The 21,658-nt window shown below is 39.0% G+C and overlaps 1 protein-coding gene across 4 annotated transcripts in view; it reads left to right on the top strand.

The window, feature by feature from the left end:
• The window catches only part of trappc9 (trafficking protein particle complex subunit 9), a 151,938-nt gene that overhangs the window by 20,296 nt on the left and 109,984 nt on the right, over positions 1-21,658 (top strand). For all 4 annotated transcript variants that reach the window (XM_088329005.1, XM_088329003.1, XM_088329007.1 and 1 more), the window contains 6 exons: positions 3,420-3,546; positions 4,711-4,856; positions 8,991-9,076; positions 15,948-16,074; positions 17,437-17,569; positions 19,355-19,518. In XM_088329005.1, coding sequence (XP_088185131.1) covers positions 3,420-3,546; positions 4,711-4,856; positions 8,991-9,076; positions 15,948-16,074; positions 17,437-17,569; positions 19,355-19,518 — 783 coding nt within the window. The remainder of the gene's footprint in view (positions 1-3,419; positions 3,547-4,710; positions 4,857-8,990; positions 9,077-15,947; positions 16,075-17,436; positions 17,570-19,354; positions 19,519-21,658) is intronic.

The following is a 21,658-nucleotide window of genomic DNA, read 5'->3' as shown; positions in this document are numbered from 1 at the left end:
GCTTTTATTCAATGCAGGTGATTAATCCCAATTAGAGTGCATGCGGAATGTAAAATGAGCCCAAAACATATTTTTACAGAGAATTCTACTCATTAAATCAAGGCCTTTCACCTCAATGCTAATAATTCTTGTAGAAATAAATGTTGAGTCTTTATTGGATTCCCTCCCTCTTGCTTCCATGTGATGTTTGAGGACCTGTGTGACTGTGCGTGTGGGAGAGACGTTGGAGCAAAGTGTGTTGTTTTTTTCATGGTGGGTTTAAGAGATGGATACTTATTTTGCATATAGAACGGGATATTGAGATCCAGTCAGTAGTCACTTCGAAAACACTTTGAGGTGCACTCTAATCCCGGGTGCGAGCCAAAGTACTTGTCCACTTGTGATGGAATCGCCTGCAGTGCATTTTAAATACAAGCTGACCAAGATTGACTTGACATAATTTATATGTAGTTAGGGGAAAAAAAAAGAGTAATAAGTTGTCAATAATTTGTATTCACTATGTGTTGTGACTTGTTTCTAACCAGACACTAACAGTATGAGTTTTATTGCATTTTTCTCTATTGTAGCAGCACTTGATCAGCACATTTCCAAACCTATAGGGAATGCTTTGCTTTTTTATCAGTCAAACACACCTTTGACGCGGCGGTCAAATGTTTTGAATTTTGATGTTTTTGTTAATTAACCAAAAGATTGAAGTTGTGAAATGAGCAGACTATCAAATAAAAGTGTGAAAAGGATTCATCTGGGTGTTTTAAATCCTTGAAAATGCTTGAATTTTTGATGAAGTGCTTGTAAATGCTTGCCATTGTTCACATGTTTCTCGACAGGTCTGCTTAAAAATGACGGTGACACTGCTCTCTGGTGGCTTATCTTTGCCATTGCATTTCTTCTTCCTTTGTGATTAAGGGCATCTCGATCTTACGGCCATGTCTTGTGAAGCGTCATTGCCCTCTACAGGTTGTGGCCTAGAGGACAAATGCATGCAACATGTAAACGGGGCAATATGAAATGTGAATTAGTGCAAGGATTATGTTTCAGTTATGGACATTTGCTATGAGCCATGCAAAAAATTAGGGTAGCTTTTATCAATGGTAAATTTAAAATGTAATCATTTTTACCTAACACCTAAATGGGGAGAGATGTGTCTCAAAAACAAATCTACAGTACTCACGATTTACTCAAGATCTGAAAATCGCATGTCTTGATATGTGCACATGCAAGATCATTAATCACACATGTAAATCACATATATATTTGTGACTCTGCGAAATTCACTATTTACACTGGATTTTAGTGGTACTGGAGAAATTGGAAAATTGCCTTCGAAATTCCTTAAAATGTGCTTGAATTTGGCCATGTAAAAGGTGTACGAACCCAGTGTGATTATTGGAGTAATTGGTTGATTGGTTGTTTTTTGCTTCTTCGGGGGGTATCTGCTGTTCAAGAAAACTATTATTCATGTGATGTCATTAATACCGAAAACTGATTTGCACTGTTTCTGAAAAATTGCATTAACAATGTAACGGGACGAAAGATAAGTAAATTATGTCTTTAAAAAGGAATTAAGGAGTACTCTGCTGCTGTCTCAAAATTATGTCTAGAAAATGCGTTTTTTTCAGATCTATGTAAAAAAACATGTGATAACCAAAATAACCATTATTCTATACACATAAGTCCCCCCCCCAAAAAAAACAACGTTATAATACTTTTGACTGACGTATATAAGGTATTTTAAGTAAACCTGTGTCTAGTGTGCTATAGCACAGCTACATGTTTTTAAAACGGTGCCCCCCGCCAATCTTATTACTGAGCACACAATCATTTTTGGGGATTTGCTCAGTTTATGTTACTCTTTCTCTAACGTTTATCACTTTTTAACAAATGTCTCTTACTGTACTGCATCCATGAGTTTTTATCCAAGCTTCTAGGTTCGAAACTGACACTTAATACTGAGTGCAGGTAATACTGAAGTTTGACTGGTGGGTCCTGAAATGATTACTAACATATGTTTTTTGTAATATAAATTATTTCCACTTGTACATCCTTACTTAGCAAAATGTACTCACAGGCACATAATTTTGTATTCAGGCACCTCACAAAAGATTTATTTTTTATTTGCAATTTCACAATTGATGTGTAGGCAGGCAACCTGGTGACACAGCTATATTCATGCATTAAAAAAGGCCCTTCTCACAGGGTATTTTCTTTCTTAGCGATTTTTTTTCCTTATTTTAATCAAGTGTTACTTTAAATTATCTCCTTGTAGATGGTGCTTGAAGATCTTTACGTGTGGGTTACTAGGTTAATTAAGATTCAACCTAAAGTGAATGACACTCCTAAAGAATCTGTGATAAGGCAAAATCAGCTTTTAACATTCAAATTACAAGTGTATTAGCCGTCAAGAGTATCGGCGTTACTGTCCATCACTTTGCCATCACCCAACAGTAACGTAATACTTTACGTTTATCTCAAATGAGAAGTGCTGGTGCCAGCCAATTAGAGCCTTTTTGACTAATTTTTGAAAGCCTACAGAAAATTTAGTTCTGTAACTATATAAGCATACGACATAGAAAAAGAAAGCTTCATCTTTCATTCGAAAAAAAGTTTGTTTCTAGCTTTTACCATTGGTCAGTACACAATGCTTTCCATAAACACAAGAGCACTTTTCTGGCAAAATAACATTCTATTGCAAACAATGCCTGAACTTTGCAAGAACTTTTGAGCGCCAAATGTTTCCGGTGACGTGTTCAGACGATTTCGACCCATCTGGGGCCGCCCACACACTCTCAATCCTTGGATACAGTAAGCAAAAGAAGGAAGTGGGGGCTCCTTGATGTGCGGACAAATATCTAAACAAAGCTATTTCTGCCATCTAGTATTGATTTTATCGTACTGAAACAATTCCCAGAGGCTTTAAATTTGGTGTTTAGCAGCGCTAAAGCCTTTTAAAAAAACAAAACAAAAACAAATGTTTTCGCAATCGGGACAATGCTTCTGAAAACATGTTTATACTTTATGGCACCAAAGAGTTAACGCTTCACTTTGCATTATCGGACATGCTAATCAACACCAACAATGTCATAAGAGTTGTGTTCTACTTTTGTGGCTTGTCGAATCACAATTAATTTTTTATCAGCTGATTGAAGCACTGCTGTGGCGGCGTTAAATTTCTTTGCCAGCAAGTGTCCACTGCTCCTGAGCCTCACCTAGCCGAAGCAATTTTTACGGCCCGGTGAGCAGTAATGTTCCATTTTTAAAGCTATTCATGGCACAATAAGGCTTAACATTTTTATTTGAGGACTCTGCGTAGTATTGCTGAGATAGACTCACCTCACAGGCCATTAATGTTTGGCTTATTTATAGCGCGCTAAACCTCTGGAGCTAACAAAAAACCCTCTTTACTGTCTTTACATTTCTAGAGAAAAAAGAAGTGACTCAGAGCCTGGAAAATTACACCTCCAAGTGTCCAGGTGGAATGGAGGTCATCATCCTACCGGATGGCCTTAAGCTCCCAGCGGTGCCTTTTACAAAGCTCCCTATTGTCCGGTAAGTCAGCATTGTCGATGATAAACGATTCACCGGACGCTTCATTAGAAAAAAATGGCACTATTCATTGAGTTTCGATAACGGAGCCGACTCATCTCATTGTACAAAGCAACTGTCAAACACAATAATGTGTGTGTGAATTAATGTCATTGACTGTGTGTTTTGGCATTATTCGATCATATTGTTAGACAACACTTGCATGTTGGCTGAACATCGATGCAGATTTCTTAATTTACTGTATTTACCGAACTATAAAGCACATTTAAAAAGCCAAAATTTGAAAGTGCACCTTAAAACCCTTTATTCCTATAAGTCTTGTATTCTGCAAAATATGGTGAAAAATATTGACAATGCATACACTATTTATACGTGTGTGTTACTACATGAGTTTTATGGTAGTATTGGTAATGGTATTTTTGCAATGATTGCCAAATCATTATAGCTGACCATTATTGCAAAGCATTGTATGCAGTGGGAATTGAGCTCAGGTCGCGGCAGTGAGAAAGCCGAAACCTTACCACTAGCAGTACAGATAACATACAAAGCGGCATTTAATTGTATCTTATTATCACATGGTTTTTACTCACAGTGCCAGAAACGATATGTTAGAGAATGGAGGAAACAGAAAGCCATCCTGAAAGATATAAATGTAAAAAAGCATGATTAGGGAAACAACTGTGGTGTTACTGGCAGTGTATAGAATATGCGACGTTTATACACAAAAGAAATACTGTTTTTGCGGGGTGTAATTTAGTGCGCCTTGTAATACGGAAAATACAAATTACTATGGAACTTTTTCTCCAAAGCAAGTTTATTTTGTATTTTTTTTTAAATATTTTAGCTTCAATAATATGAGGAACAATTAAAAATCAAGCAATATTAACATAAAGATAACAAGTCATGAAAAACTAAGTTCAAAATTCAAAACAATTGAATGCATAATGTAAGTTAATAATGTATTTGTAAATATATTTGCCGATTAATTTAATAATCTAATATTTTTCAATGTATTAGTTTTTGCACTTCTAGCGACAAGTTGTCTATTAAACTTCAACCTCCCCGTTTGTTAGAAGAGTCGAATTATCAAATACTGAAAAAAATATTACTGCTATGGTATAAAGTTAATATTCCCCTCATTTTTATTCTCCACAATTACTCAATCAGGTCTGTAAAGCTTCTCAACCTCCCGGTGAGTCTGCGTCCTCACAAGGTGAAAGGCCTGTTGGGTCCTAACGTTTCTACTGCCAGCCCCTTCATCTACTCGCCCATCGTCATGCACAACAGAGGAGAAGAACGCTGCAAAAAGATTGGTAAAATCCAGTGGCGGCTGTGCATTTTACACTTGGGCCTTCTTTCCCGTCTGAATTAGTGATGTGTCTTTCGCTAACAATCCGGCTCATTATTTTAGGGATTCTGTGTTGTTGACTTGAATTTTTTTGAGCATATAATGCTATCAAATGTGTGAGGCAAAAAAATCAAACTAGAAAGCAAACGTTGTGCTCTTCCTTTAGCCTGCTTCCCATTTAATTCAGAAGTGACAGCTGCACCGTCATAATACTGTGTTACAAATTTATTTAGACATTCACTTTCCACCAAAAATCGGATAAGACCTACAACGTCATTGGCTCATTTCTCACTGGTAACATATTCAAATCTGACGAAGCGCCCCTTGACACCCGTGTCCGTGACGTAACGCTGCATTACTCACGTTTGTCGTCTTATCCACCATAATAGAGAACAGTGCTTAATCAACTTCCTTTTCAAACTCTTCTCCCATCACTTCAGCAATAGCAGTGATCACGTCGTCTTGTATTTTGCCTGACGTTCCACTAAACACTTATATTTGACAGGTGTAAACCTAAATCGGTGTCTATCTTGGCAATGAGAGAAAAAAGCTCCACATAGTTTCCTCTGTTTTGGCATTTAGTGTTTTTATCATGTTCCTGCTCGACCCAAAAATGACACGGTCTATCAAGTCAAGCAGTCTTTTTAAGATTTCCCTATTTTTTTTAACTAGTTACTTTTGGAACTTTGTTTCCCTGTACACTTTCTTGCTGAGCTGTAAATCTTTTGGGGAAGCTGAGCCAGGGGTACCGCTTGGAGTTCATGGGCTGAAAGTGGCGGAAAAAAATCTTCCCTGTTGTTAAAGTCTTAGTAGCTAAGGCGTTGTCCTACCTTTATTCACGATGTCCAACTTTTCTCTAAAAGTTTGTCCTGAAAATGGCTTAGAAGGTTTATCTGCGACCAGAGCAAGTTATTTTCCTCCTTTAGCCATTGTAGGTTGATAAAAAACGTCTTTAGATCAACACAATATATACATTTATTCAATCATGGGCTGCAATCGTTTTGGTGAATTACCGCCCACATACCCATTCATAGTTTGTGAAAGCAGTAACGTTTCTCTAGGCCTTCCAGCAGGCCACTTTGAACCAAATGTCAATGTCACACTCATCTTATGCAACAGGAGGCCTTCACAAATAATACTCGTGGCTTCTGGACAGATTTCTGACCCTAGGAACAAATAATTGCCCAAATGCTTGAACACGAAAGCCAACGTCTGGAAGCAGTGTGAGCAGGGGAAAAGCAAGGAAAAGAAAGGTGACAGTTTGGAATTATTTATCAGTTGTGGCTTTATTTTGGTAAAGCACAATTAAAACCCAGCATCAATCATTAGTGTACTGATGGACAAAATATAAATAGCATCACATGCTTCAGATGTTTTTAGGCCAGCAGGCAAGCTCCTCACGGCCCACTACTGGTAAAACATTGGGCCAGTTAGGGGCTAAACGTCATATATCCTTGACCAGAATTAATTGGGCCAAGAGTTGTATCTGACTGAGCGAGGCTCGATGCGGCTCTCATCTAAATAAATATTCCGGTTTTGAAAATTACAAAGGAACCTGCGGTTGATTTTTGCCCTCGCCCCACTTGAGGCTTATCTGGCACAGCCTTATCAAACACGATGAGCATTTGGTGACTTTTATAATCTTGCCTTAATTATGCCGAGATGATATTGGCCAACGGCTTTTATCCCCCACTGCAAATATAGGGTACCTGCAGTCTCTGTATCCTTTCCTCCTCCTGCTTGTGCATATTTTTTGCGGAGGAAATCCGACTGCGACAGTGATTTATTTTGCACTCTGTAAAATCAATGCCATTCAACTTTTGAATTAAAATAGCCTTTACTCTTATTGCATTCCTTTCTATTTATAATTAAATGTGTCATGTTTTACATCAAATTTGGCCTTTTAAGGCCTAAAGTTAATTAAAAAAAATCTCATGCCCACCAATTTTTCCAACTTTTATTGATGGATTGTGACTGGTTGACAGCACTTTTAGGGATCAAAAAGTAATCAAACGTTACCCTGCCTGTTGATTCTAACATTTGTATGTTTAATATGCTTCTGCATTTGATTGGGTAAGACATTAAATTGAGGTTTTTGATTTATTTTTAAAAAATGCCAAAACTTGCTAAACCATAAAATCGTGTGTAGTCATTAAAAATGATATGCTTCTTTTGACTAAAAAATAACACAAAAGCTATTTGTAAAAGCCAAAAGTATAGTAGTTAAAGAACTCAGGAGATAAAACATCAATAAAGTATGAGACTTTTTTTTTTTTTTACCAATTTGAAAACTGACATACTGACATCATACCTTTATTTTTGTATGATTAAAAAAAAAATCACTTTACAGTATTCAATGCTATTGCCACCTGAATGTGTCAAATTTGTATTTTATTGGAGATGTTCTTGTGTATAAATTAGTTATTCCATAAGTATACATGGCTTCTTTATTGTGGAAGCTTCAAACAACTTTTCATTTGCTATTTGACTCTGACGACCATTGTTCAAATTGAAAAGTGAAAATATTTTGGCGAATCCCCTCGGAGTTTCCTATACTCCATAGTCTGAAGTGCTGCAAAAAATTAGAACCTGCCCATAGATGAATTCCTGTTTCCCTCTCGGGGAGCTCGATGCTGGCTGATGAGGTTTTGATTGCTTCCTCGCACTTCTAGAGTCTCTCTAAGCTCAGAGGAAAAGTACAAATGGATTTTTGGAATGTTGGGATAGCTGTGAGTGTGCAATTATCACCAAACTCTCTTGCTTTGTAGCGCTTTTGAGCTCTGGACTTTAGGACTTAAAAACAGACCAATGTTTCAGGTGTCTCGTGATCAGTAGAATATACTCACCAGGAGTCCACTTAGGAAAACCTAGTTGCGCTGCATCAGAGGTGCACCTTCGAGATGGCCTTCACATGCTTTTTTTGGGCTTTACCTATTGCCAGTTTGGAGTCATACAGAGCAAAACCTTTGCTGTTGGACTAGCCTCCTTAATGTCTTAAACACATGCTCTGCAGCAGATCTGTGTGAAAGCTTGAAACAGAGGCTTTTGTTCACTCTGATGTTTGTGATATGGTCTATTATCTTTTCCATTCTGTAGCCGATGTGGGGCCATGTGTGTGACCATGTTCCTGTCGTGCCGCATGTAAACACAACATGATTAGTTTTTGCAAAAAGCGGAACCACGCGCGTCACCGCCTGATAATTGCTCTTCCACTAGCCGTACATGTATAATCCTGCCTTGCATTTAATTCGTGCTTTGCTCAACATATTTTCTTGGTGTTTGGCTCCTTGAGTAGTTTAAACCCCAAGCCTACAATTGTTCAGTCTAGTTTAGACCTACAATAATAAAGTTCTAGCTAGTAAATTAGCCGCAGGAAATATACTCAGCTAACATTTTTGGGCAACATTTTAAAGATTGTAGCTTCTTGAAATTATTTTATATTGGCAGAGTTTTTGTTTGTTGTTGTTGCAAAAATTACATAAACGTTGTCAAGTCATGATGTCAGATATGAGATGTAATCAAACCAGACCAATTCCTAACCCACCTTTGTATAAGAGGTTACAATGTACCAATGTACCATGCAATGGAAGCGCTTAAGCTGACGCAACCACATTTCTTTCCACATTTGATTGGTTGGAATAAGAGCATGCCAATGAGCAAGACATCAAGTTACACCACGCTCTTTCAAAATTTAAAGATTCGTGTTTGTGCAAAATGTTCCTTGTATATGAGAAAAATCTTATTAATTTCTCAAGGCATTGCCGGCGTTTCCTTGCCTTTAAGCCATTTGCTTCTTTTAAACCCCTCCAGGGCTCTAGAGACCCAGACATCCGTCTACTCTGAGCAATTGAGTGCCAGTATTAGGGCTTCAGACGACTGCATTAAGCCAGGAATGAGGCGTCATTCCCTCATACTGTAATATTTGAAAAGCAATGCAAGATAATGCTCAATTTTATAAGGGTTGTTTATCTCCCAACATTAAGTGATATCATCCACGTTGCCCCAGACCTCATACCTATGTCAGACCCTGCACCATAACAATCATTGCTCTATAGCACAAAGTAATTTGATTGTGTTTCCCCCACACCCCTATTTTTAGATTTCCAGTGGGTTCAAGGAGATGTTTGTGAAGTTCAGCTCTTGGTCTACAATCCCATGCCCTACGAGCTACGAGTGGAGAATGTGGTCAGTACCTTTTTATGATATCCTCATCTCCAGTTTGTTGATTTTTTCTCCATGTCTCCATGTCAAGCCGCCAAGTTCTGTAGAGCTTCTACAGGAGCGTTCAATTCTTGCCAATGAACTTCATACTTTTTACTGTGCGTGGACTAATTTTAAGATTCCACAAAGGCTTTTTTGGGGAATTTAGTACTGTATCAGTTGGAGGTGAGTTTAAACTCGTTATGTCTTGACAGTAAGAGGCCATTGGGGAGCATCACGCTACGCATCCTGCATTACTTTTATGGAGTCCAACAAAACGTCCTGTCAAAGTAGATAACTCTTATATTGAGCAACAAAAGACATTGTCTGTTTTGTTGCAGGACCAACTTTCAATTCAGCAATGCTACATTTGGCCTTCTTTTAGTGTTTAATTGCACACTGCTAATGATGGTTTTCTGAGTGTAAAGTATTTCCCTTTGGAGGAAACTACAAGACAGAACACAATAGGCCTGATTAGATATCCAAGAATGCATTTTCAGGACATTTGAGAGGTATTTTGCAGTTTAGGCTGATAGCTTTGCAACAGGCCCAATGACAATTAAAGAAGTTCAGCTTATTCTTATAATTTCTCCAATGTACAGTATTAGCTAATTTTTTTATTTGTATATTTGTAGTCCTTGCCGGTTTGATCTTTGAAATGGACGGGAAAAAGGGTGTTCTTTGGTTCAGTATAAGCCTGTCAGGTCTAGGCAAACGACAATAAATACAAAAAATGCTTTACTAATGGGAAGTATTTTATGGTTAGCAGAAACAATTCTTCGGTTTTATTTAAGGCATTTTTTTAATTGATGGTTAATTTTTTCCTGTATGGACCAAGGGTATCTACTTAACTCTTTCCTGAGAATATTTTCTCCTTACAATCTCATACTCACTTTTAATGATGGCAGGCCCAATATATACTTTTCTCTTCCTCCTCCCAGCTGTGCAAATCTGTTCACACAGTAATGTACTCATCAATCTTACTAAATGCCCACCTGGGAATAAACAGTTTTGGCTTATCACTTTCAGGAGGGTACCCAGCTTGCAAGGAGTGTACTGCTACGTGTAAACTGTGCCATGGCTCCCGAGTAAAACTTCATACGTAGTTGAATTCACAGCTCTTCTGCCAGTATGCTATCAAATGATTTGCCAAAAAAGCCAAATAAAATCGACCATCGTACTTTCTGCTTCGCATTAGTATGTGATTTAGAACATATACTGTTGCATCCTCAGTGGTGCCTCGACAACCCAGGCAGCTAAGGGTTCCGTGATTTTGTGTGCAGGAAAATAATTGGATTAAATACACCCAAAAATTCTACGGTAAGCTTGTACACTATTTGATATGTGGAAACTCATATGTGGAATGGAGTGTCCTAGACAGATGGGGTCAAACAGTGACAATTATCTCTTTAGTGGTCCCCAGTTTACCCCGATGCAAACTGTGCAGCTAACAGATGGGGACATAAACCCCTCGCAGATGCACGTTCCACAACGGGTGTCTTCTAGTGGTGGTGTATAGATGTGCTGTGGGAAGGCTCCAATTGAGATTTAATGCTGCCCAAAAAGAGCCCAAGACTGAAGGAATCATTAATTTTATTAAAAAAAGAACATTTTAACCTGCATTTAAAAGCATTTTCATTCGGGGCTGACTTCAAGCGTTTCCCATTTGCGAGCAGCATAACCTCCTAAAATACCGCTTGACCTGTTTGTTTTTTGAATTCTAAACTTTCCAAAATGTTTTGGGTGTTTTTAAAAAAAGGTGCTACTTAAAAGCCAAACATAGTCTTTGTCACTACCAATGCATATGCTGACTATTTTTTGCACTATGATGACTTTGCACCAAATGCAATATTGCACAACCCTTACGATACCAACGGTATCACGACAACACTGTATGTAACATCCCACATGCCGACATTTCTTGTGTAAATACCATATAAATTATAACTATAGCCTTATCCCCCTTGTTTTATAACCTTATCCTCTCTGTTCCTTTATCTTCTTGGCTCATACCTCACTGTGAATGTGTAAAACTGGAGTGTCATGCCCAATTTCGTTGTCACAATATGTTAACCCATTTTGTAACAATGACAATAAAGGTATATTCTATTCTAATTCTATTCTATTCTAGAACAAAGCAGCGTCAATGCAGAAATATCAACATTCGCAACTGTGAAATTGAGCAATAATAACATCATCAACACCCTGCGGATCCTCCGCAGGGTGTCTGGGTTTTCCCTTAGAGATGAGGTGAGAAGCTCAGTCATCCGGGTGGGACTCTGTGTAGAGCACGGGTGTCAAACAGGCGGCCCGCGGGCCGGATCAGGCCCGGTAAGGGATTGAATCCGGCCCGCGAGGCAACGCTGAGGGAAGCGCAAGAGAAAAATGAGCTCCAAGTTGAAATATGTTCACGTGATGTTGCCAAAGCCAGGTGCCTCTCATAAACGCTGTACTTGTATTTCTCTCTCTCACTCACTCTCGCTCCTCTTTCCTCTCACTTTCTATCTCTCTCTCTTTCACTCTCCGTCTCTTTCTCTCTGTCTTTTTACCTTACTTTGCTCTCTCTTGTTTTTCCCTTTTCTTTTTCTCCTCTTCTTTCTCTCCTCTCTTTCTATTTTCTCTCCTCTCTTTCTATATTTCTTTGGATTTCCTAACCCCTCTCTTTCCCCCTCTCTCAATATTTCTTTTTATCTCTTGTTTCTCACATTCTCACTCTCTCTTATTTCCCTCTCCCTCTCTCTTTTTCTTTGTCCCACCCACTTTCTTTTTCACTCCCTCTCTGTCTCTTATTTCTTTCTCTCTCTTTTTCTATCCCTCTAATCGACTAGTCCGGCCCCCGAGAGAATGTTTGTTCTATCGTGTGGCCCTCGAGTTCAAATGAGTTTGACACCCCTGGTGTAGAGCCACTGCTCCTCTGCATTGAGAGGAGCCAGTTGAGGTGGCTCGGCATCTGATAATGATGCCTCCTAGACGCCTCCCTCGGGAGGTGTTCCGGGAATGTCCCACCAGCAGGAGGCCCCGAGGGCGACCCAGGACACGCTGGAGAGACTATGTCTCTCGGCTGGCTTGGGAACGCCTCGGGAGCTGGAGGAGGTGGCTGGGGATAGGGACGTCTGGGCTTCCCTTTTAAGGCTGCTGCCCCCGCGACCCGACCTCGGATAAGCGGAAGATAATGGATGGATGGAACATCATCATCAATAATTGTAGCATTGGCTGTTCTTGAACTATACTTTGTGTGTGATTTTAAAAGAGGTCATTTAAAAGTGGGTCATACAAAGCAAATCCTGTTTCTGCTTAACCTTTTCCAGGCCAGAATGCCTATGGACAATTTCTAATCAGTTAGTGGCTATACTTTAACCTTAGCTATGTTTGCAACAATGTCGTTCCGAGTAACGTGCCTCAAAGTTGTCATCCTGTAAGGCAGCTTTTCTTTAGAGGTAGCATTTGCCATTTCAGATTAACATAGCCCCTGTGTCATCTCGCTCTTGTCTCGTGCAGCTTGTCCTGAGAATGTAAATGCCGTGCGTCAAAAGGAGCTTGATTGCACATTGCATTGGGTGTAGTGGGCTGTTTGTTGCGGTAAGGATGCCCTGACAGGTTATGAGGGGAAATCTGTTAAATTTAAGCCTTAAAGTAAACAAAATTGAAAGTTATTTTGCAGTAATCTCATTTAATATATTAAATCCACCATATAGAAGCATTGATTCTACTCTTTCTACTAGTTAATGGCCAAACAATAATAATAATAATAATAATAATAATTTACTTGTATTGTCATTCTTTGTAACAATGCACACAGAACGAAATGTCGGGTCAGTTTTCTGAAATTAAGCTGCTTTGACAAACATCTGGCAGTGTTCTCATTTGCCCGTGTCCCTGCGTCCTAGACGCATCATTTTTGCTGGGGACACATAGTGTAAAATCTAACTTTTTCGACACAAAATTGTCATTATTACCCGACTCCTTTTTTTTTTTTTTTTTTTTTTTTTTTTAACCAAAGATTTACCGCACTCCAAACTTTTCGTCAGGCAGATCCGCCATTGTTGTTTTGGTTTTGCGGTTCGAGTTTTTGTCTGCACGCCGATCTCGGCCAACGAGATCTCGTTGCTTCGAGATGACTTCATTGTTGTGGTGGTGGTCGTCGAGGGAAGGTGAAAATCAACACACCAAAATTGGTAATTTCTGCGGTCTCAGTAATAAGTCGAAACATAATGCAGAAAGTGATAACAACGGCAATAATTACGTCACGAAAAAATGGCGGAGAAATTCTTCGGAAGATCGCAGAGGCAAGGAAAACAGGTGTGTTGAAGCGAACGATTCGACGAAAGAAAATAAACCGAAGAATACTCCTAGCAAGAAAAGGACTTTTCTGCCAAAATGCACTAAATTATATTCCTGGTTATGCTATGAGGAGGATGATAATGGATTGGACCGTGAGAAGGCATTACAACTGTGGCGGGACAGCAAACCACGAAGAATATATGAACTGAAAAATCTGAAGTGATAACTTGCTTTGTATTACCAATTAACTGTGATGATTAAAACTGCATGAATATATACGACTAATATTTCAGCAATATTATTTTGTATAATGTACAATATTTTTGTGAACTGAAAAATCTGAAGTGATAACTGCTTTGTATTACCAATAAACTGTGATGATTATAGCTGATTGAATATATAGATTTATATATTTGTCGCCGATTTACAATTTCAACCTCGATAACACTAAATTTTGGGGACCCATAGATCTCTGTTGGGACCCATAGAATTTTGAGCATGCGAGTCCCCGGCACCCATCACTTTTCAGAGGTAGAATGAACACTGTCATCTGTAGGGAATTTTCATTTCACTTAAACAAAAACATGTCTTACTGAAATAAACTCATTCAGCCATAAAGTATGAAAATGTTTTCAGAAGCCTTTTCTCTGAGTGCCAAAATGTAAAAATAAATTTTTGGGGGTTTCTTTTGAAATAATTATTAGAAAGGATTTGGTGCAGCTCCCTAGTAAGTAGGAAGCCTCTGGGATAAGTTTATTATGAAAAATCAACCTTAGATGTCAATAGTGGCTCTGAACAGATCTTTGTCCACAAATAGAGGAACCCCCCCACTTCCTAGTCTAGCTTCCTTTATCCAGTGTTTGAGAGTGTATAGGCGGGCCCCGAAGTAGGCATAGTAAAGCAGTGAGGTGAAAAAATATATATAATAAATGGATGAGGACAGACAGACACTTCAACTGAGGTTTTTCTTTCTGAAAAAAGAAGTCCCTTTGTATTCGTCAGTGCAAAGAGGGATTACGTTTCGTTCATGTCCGCATGTATGCAATCGCCTTTCAAAAAAGCTGTTTTTCTCAGTTTTCTTTGTAACTAGTATTTTCAAGAAACTTAGCAATGTTCAACTATTGTTTACTGAACAATGGTAAAATCTAGAAACATATTTTTTCTAATAATGAGGTTTGAAGCTTTCTTTCGATATGTCCTGTCGGCCTTAGAAAATGAGTCAAAACGGCAAAAATTCTCTTCAATTGAGACTAACGTTTGGAATTGAATAAGTTACATTGTTCATTGTAATATCTTGAGTTTTGAATTCTTGTTGTCATTTAATAAAAAGTTTGTGGACAGTACTGCAGTTGCCATGACAGTGAAAAATTATTTAACACTGCAAGGAGAAAACAGTTACCAATAGTAATTGACCACAGCTCTCCCCTTACCTAAGGTCCTTAACTAACCCTTAAATATTTTATTCCTGTAAACAAAAAACACAACTTTTATTTAAATCAAATTTCTTTTGTGTGTGTTGAATCCATAAATGTTTAATTCGTGCAAGCGAGAGGTGTCAAAGCATGCGCTCAAAGTTTAGATGCTCCGCTCCCGACAGTGTGTAAAAGCCAGAAATGGTGGCCCAAAAATACAGATTCTCGCTGCTCTTGTTCCCCACAGTTATGGAAATTAGTTCACAGCGACTGGCACGCTTGTAAACTTGATGGCACCCGGGAAGGGTGCGCAGTGCCACTGAGGCCAAAAACTCCTAATTGGGATGAGCACCGCATGTGAAACCTCATAGATTGGGCCACCTCCCGTAGAAACGGGTCATACTGACTACATTTCTAATCCAAACTCTGTTTGCCTGGTCAGGTGTGAGCACGGTAATTGAAATTTGCCTGAAGCAACTGCTGTTTGACAAACACTCACAAAGTCGGGATTAAAAAAAAATGCACTCCAACCTTAATTTACTTTTTTTATTGTCATTCTTTGTAACCATGCACACAGAACGAAATGTCGATACACCTGACCCGTACAGTTAAACTGTAGCGAGTCGATGCAGCTGCAGCCAAACGGCGCCGCCATTTTAGACCCAACAGTGTTGTGTTGGGGGTCATTAGGTGACCAAACCCCCCAATTCCAACCTTTAATGCCGAGCGCCAAGCAGGGAGGCAATGAGTACCAATGTTGTAAGTATGATTTGGCCGAGGTTTGAACCAGCGACCTCCCAGTCTCGTAGCGGGCGCCCTACCATCTAGGCTACCGAGCTGGTAATATGGCCTCTAAGCTTTAAAAGCACTACTTGTGAAAGTTGCTGCTCAGCTCTTTTGTAAAACAAACTAAAATGTCTTTGTTTTTTGTAAATACATGTTATTTTGGCCAACTAAGAGACAAATACTTGGTGTTAGTTGATAAACCCGAGTCCATTGTTTGCTTGTACTTTGAGGGGTTGAACCATAAGGCAGCCTGTGAGACTAACTGGTCCAGTCTTTCAAAATAAAAAATATCCTAGAAGAACTAATGTAATGCTAAATATGATTAAATATAGTGTGCCCCAGAGTGATAATCTCCTGTGCCTGATGTTTTTTTTTAGGGTCTGCTGACCTCCGGTGTGGAGTTTGAGTCTCTCCCTGCTGCACTGTCACTTCCAGCAGAGTCCGGCCTTTACCCTGTTACTCTAGTCGGTGTGCCACGAACTTCCGGCAACATCACAGTCAACGGTGAGTTCCCCCTGATTTGGTCTGAAACTTGTTTTTAAACTTATATAATTGAGGAGAAGCGCACTTACATTCTACTATTAAGGATTACTTGGTTGAAAAATGTAGTACATCATACTTTATAACCAATAAAGTCCTTTAGATTTGAAGCATAGCTTTCCACAGGTTTCTTGCAGCAATCTACAGGTATTTTTGTCTGTTCCTCATGAGAAAATGCCTCCAGTTCATTAAAATTGGTGGCCTTGCATGCCCCTGCTGCTTTCAACTCCCACCAGAGATTTTCATTGGGACTTAAGACTTGATTGCGTTAGACACTCCAGAATCTTCCATATCTTTTTTGTGACCATGCTATGGTGGATTTATGGTGGGTTTCGGGATACGCTTAGGATCAATGTCTTGTTGAAGGTTCTAAGCCTCATTCTTGTCACTGACTGGAAGACATTTGGATCCAAGATTTTCTGGTAGTGAACTGAATTCTTAATACCTTGCAAACGCTCAAGATTCCTTGAACCTTAAATCAGGAGCCTCTGTGTATTCTAATCATCATCCAGGTTGTGAGACTAGCCGAGTAAACCAAGCGCTGGTGCAAAGCACTTCTGTTGAGGTTTCTATCACAAAAACAATAAAAAGTAAACAAAAAAAAAACAGAATATATTCCAGGCTTGTAAATACAGACAGAGATACATGTCCTTCAGAAAAGCAGTGTCAAAACAGGGAGCCGGTGTTACAAAATGGGTGGCGTTTGACACATTTCAATATCTCAAACACCTGAATAAGCGAAACAACCCCAGGGCGTGTCTTACAACCTCTCCTAGGTGGTTGTTGTTTTTTTGGTATCTATTTGCACAAAAAGTTCCAGTTTTGTCTCCCCGTTCAAGTGAAGTTTATCCCAAAACCTTTGTAGTTTGTCCAAATTGTTTCGGGAATCCTGGTGTTTGCTTGGAAATTCTTGCATAAAGCCCATCACTTTGCAGTGTCCATGTTTTTGCTGGGGATGAAACCTGAATACCTACTTCTGACATGTCTTATTGTAGTTCTTCAGGTGTTACTCAAGAATTTGTCTCTTTAGCCACAATTATTGCTTGCCATGCACATAAAGGCCATTAATTGCAATATTCCCCAAAACATTTTTGTAATTTCTGTTTTCTTTTTCTTCTTGACATGTTATTATTTAATGTGATTATAAACCAGATGAAAACGGAATGCCCGATTTTCCCCCCCAAAAAACAAAAACTATTTACCTTGGTGGATGAATAATTCTGTACACAATTGTAACTTTTATTGTCATACTTGAATGCTCAAACTGGACAACAAGGACTTTGTCTTTGAGCTAACGCTTTTCACTATCATCACATTTGAACTAAGGCTACCACACATCAGTGTTTGGCGTCACCAGTGATTGCTTATTGGAGAACCTGCCTGGGGTCAAGACAGACGGATGCCTGGTTGAGGTCATCCCCTCGCTTCCTCGTCTCCAGCTCAGTACATCTCTACCACGGTTAGAAGATTATTTTCATATTCTCACTGTAAATCTCTGCCAAGCAGCTCATTACACAGATTAATTCATTTTGGTAAACATTTGATGGTAGGATTAGGCCAGCAAGGAAATACTTTCATTTTTATTATTTTCTCCTCCATTGTTATTAATGAGTCTTGGTAAAACACATACATCTTTGAAATGGAATACTCACATTTTTTGTTTCGTGCTTTTGCTAACAGTGATTTAAAAGAAATGTGTAAATACTCCTTCAAAAGTTACATGCACATAAAATTTGTTTATACTACCCACTATGTATAAATGATTTGTAAATCTAGCTTTGATCTAGCTATCTTTATCAAAGCAATCACTTCCGAAACTGTTAAGACACCAGTAAAACAGCTTTGGATGGGCTGTCTAAAAACGTCACTCACAAATAAAATTAACCCTTTGACTTATCAAAGACTCTGAACTATAAAAAGGCTAGAATGTTCTCGAAGCAACAAAGAAAGTCCTCCTTCCTGATCGTTTTCTCGCCATCGCTGTGAAGGGGACTCTGCTTCGGAAGTGTCCGAGGGCATGGCTCAGCATTGTATGAGTTGTTTAAAATAGGTCAAAAAAGGCAAGAGGAGTGAACATCTGTCATGCTGTGACATCAAAACATCATTCAAGTCGAATTTGCCCGTTTTGAGCCCACGTTTCATAAGGACAAACTTAAAGAAGGTCTTAGATGGACTTTTTGCATACCAGGTTGGATCATAGATATGCAAGAGGGGCATGCTACTGATAGAAAACCACACTAAAGTCCAATCTGTAGGTTATAATCCCTTTAAAAATTGAAACAGCCTGGTAAATTATCTTATTATTTTGGTCAATGAACACTTGGACAAGTTGAGGTGTAATAAAAGGGAGTACCACTGCTCTTACCTGGCACTTTATGTATATGTCCTGTTGTAAAGCCATGCCAAAATCGTAGTTGGATCCTCACCAGCATTTTGATTGATTGGTCGTAAAGAAACTTTTCATGCATTTCTGTCATGATGTCTTTTGTGAAATGTTTTCAATGGACGGACATAATTAGCAAGGATTCCAGCAAGGACACGTTTTACCTCTGAATTTACAAAAGTCATTTTGTTTACCAGTGCAGTATCCAGGCTCCCCCTGCGAGCAACATGAGAGAAGTGAATTAATTGAATTCACTGAAGGGAAACAGGTGTCTGATCTGGTAAAAGCATAACTGTAGAAAAACCTTGCCGCCTTTAAGTACAGCACATTTGATGTGGAGGATCTTTTCTTCTTTTTTCTCCCGCGAGAGTACTGTGGCAGAGGCAAGCTGCAAAGAGAATACAAATGTAATAGGTGGTCATCGGGGAACTATGATAGACCTTCACTTTTCAGACATCATTTGACATTTTCTTTTTCTTCTGCAACGGAATTTAAAGTACTTTTATTTCTTGCTTAGCCATTAGGGCTCATTCTTGATTTTATCCGTACGAATTCATTTTGATTTGCCGTAAACATTAAAATTATTAATAACTTCCTGGAGATGCTAAAAGACTGTAAATTAAGGGGTTTGCCTCAACAACACAATAGATAGATAGATAGATAGATAGATAGATACTTTGTTCATCCCCGAAGGGAAATTCACATTTCCAGCAGCATCCCTGAGCTGAGAACAATCGAGAACAATCGAAAATAACACGGGAGCTGCTGGAGTGGCTGCCATTCGTGACGGCGCCGGAAGAAAAGATTCAATTTGAATCATTTACAAGGCAGGTGGTAAAGTTTCTTGTTATCTCCACTTAGGTCGGCCCACACACCCCAGCCCATGTCCAAAGAGGAGCTTTCAAGCACTGTGGCTGTGCAACTTTTCAATGGCGAGAGCCAACAGATGACCATCACCTTGGAGAACATCGGCTCTGAAGACATCCAGAGCCTGGAGCTCACCTCCAAGATAGTCAACACAAAGGGTTAGTACACAGAGTTAATTCTTTTTTTATGCTTTCATTGATAGCATAAGATTATTTGTGGCTCAAGCACCGTCACTATTCTTGGTTGAATAAACTCCGTGAAATATAGGTTAACATTGGCACACAAGTCTTGCTTTTTTTGCTTTTCACATCCAAAAGACCTGTCTTTCTGTGCTGCGTCTTGTGCAGGACACGTCCTGACGTCGTCGTTCAGTCATTGCGTCACTTGTCATTATTTTGCAGTCTGACTTTCAGTCCCTCTCTTTTTTTTCTCATTTTATTTCTCAGTCAGTCTGCAAAGCACGGTTCTATTTTTAGAAAGAACCCATTTGAACTTGGGCAGTCGATGTGGCATAACGCAGTTGAAGCAGTTCAGGCTGTCCTTGCCTGCTATAAGTTACTGTCATTGTCATTGAGGCAAGTTAGATGAACGCCTCTAGTTTAGTGATTTCTAATAAATATATCAAAACTATATAAAATCTGGCAATATGAGCTAATAAACTTCAAAAAACCTGCCTGCTCTCTAATAATAGCCTCATTTTATTTTTTCACTTCTGAACGAGAGAGGACATTTGTCAAGGATGACAAATTGAAGGTTAAGCTTATAGGCTGTGGTATCACAAGACTGCACCATGATGATGGAATATATCTCTGACAGCCTTCACGCAACTTTGCGCGTGCCTGCCAACTCACCACTAAGCTGGCAGCCTAGACTGGTTTTGTATGAGTTTCTCTCTCTTGGCACAGTTTTAAACACTCGCTGAATGAATAAGAGATCGGCAAGTCACCAGGGGGAGATACAAGGTAGCAATAAAGCTTTTTTCTTTGCTGCAAGAGCCACCCTGGCTTGAAACAACGTACATTGTCTCGGTGGGGGACGGGAACTTGGCAGTATTCTAGCTGGCTGATTAAAAAGCCTCTTTTGACATCCTTAAAGGTTCTGTATGGAATTTGGAACTCTCTTACTTGCTGATGCCATCTTCTGGGTCGTGTCATCATTGCACCCTGTGTCAAGCTCCTTATGTTGTGCATGTGTGCATTTCTGACTGGCGCTCTTCTTTTTCATCTTTTTTGGGGTTAGGGTTGGTGTTTGGACTCTATGTGAAACGGGCCTTTTCTTACCTTCACCATTTTCCTGCGACACGAACAAAAACTGCAGTGACGAGCGTAAAGTGACTCTCCTTAATAACCCACCTTTCCTCAATTCCGTGGCTCAAACAGCTATGCTAAAAGTAAGACAAAAGCAGATAAGACACGGTAAAAATTATTAGGGCTCTTTGAACTCTGTTATGAATTGCAAACAAATAAACAAATACAATTTATAAAAGATTGCACTTTGATCCTTTTAGGAACACTTCAAATGACGCACCCCACCACTAATAAACTCCTCTTTTTGTAAAGAAAAAATAAATAAAAGGAGACAAAATATTTGGTTTATGTCTGAAAACCATGACACGATACGTTTCTGGGGAATTTAACATCAATTTGAGTGATAATGGGTGCTTAAAATCCTTTAAAATGCTTGAATTTTAATTTTTTGTCTTCAAGGGTTGCTTGAGTTTTGGGTGAAGTGCGTGTAAATGCTTGAAATTGTTGCGGTGTTTCTCTACACTTCTGCCTAAAAATGACAGACACTGCTCTCTTGTGGCTTTGCTTTGCCATTGCTTTTCTTTTTCTCTCATGATTAACTGCAGCTGCTGTTGGCTTGTTCGACATTGTCTTATGAAGCATCATCGCTCTCTACAGGTCACACCCAAAAGGGCACCTAGACAGGGCACTATGAAATGTGTATTAGTGCAAGGATTACATATCAATAATTGACATTTATCATGGGCCATGCAAAAACGGAGGGTAACGTTTCCCAGTGGTAAATTTCCATGGGATTATTTTCCTGCAACTGAAAATGTAAGCTACAAATTATCGTCATTTTACGCAACAAATTTGACTCAGATATTAAAACATGTATTGTTCAGACCCACAAATATATTTTCAATTTACTAGAGGTTGTATGTCTTGATGAATGCACATGCAAGATTAAAAATTGCACATTTAAATCAGATACATTTGTGTTTCTGCAAAATACATAATTTACACCGAATTTATTTTTTTAACAGTTCTGGAAAAATTGGAAAACTGGCTT

The sequence above is a fragment of the Urocampus carinirostris genome, chromosome 2, assembly GCF_059441175.1.
Source record: "Urocampus carinirostris isolate Australia breed hairy pipefish chromosome 2, RoL_Ucar_1.0, whole genome shotgun sequence".
Classification (NCBI taxonomy): Eukaryota; Metazoa; Chordata; class Actinopteri; order Syngnathiformes; family Syngnathidae; genus Urocampus; species Urocampus carinirostris.
The sequence above is the reverse complement of the archived record's forward strand: the minus strand, read 5'-3'. Positions and strand labels throughout refer to the sequence as shown.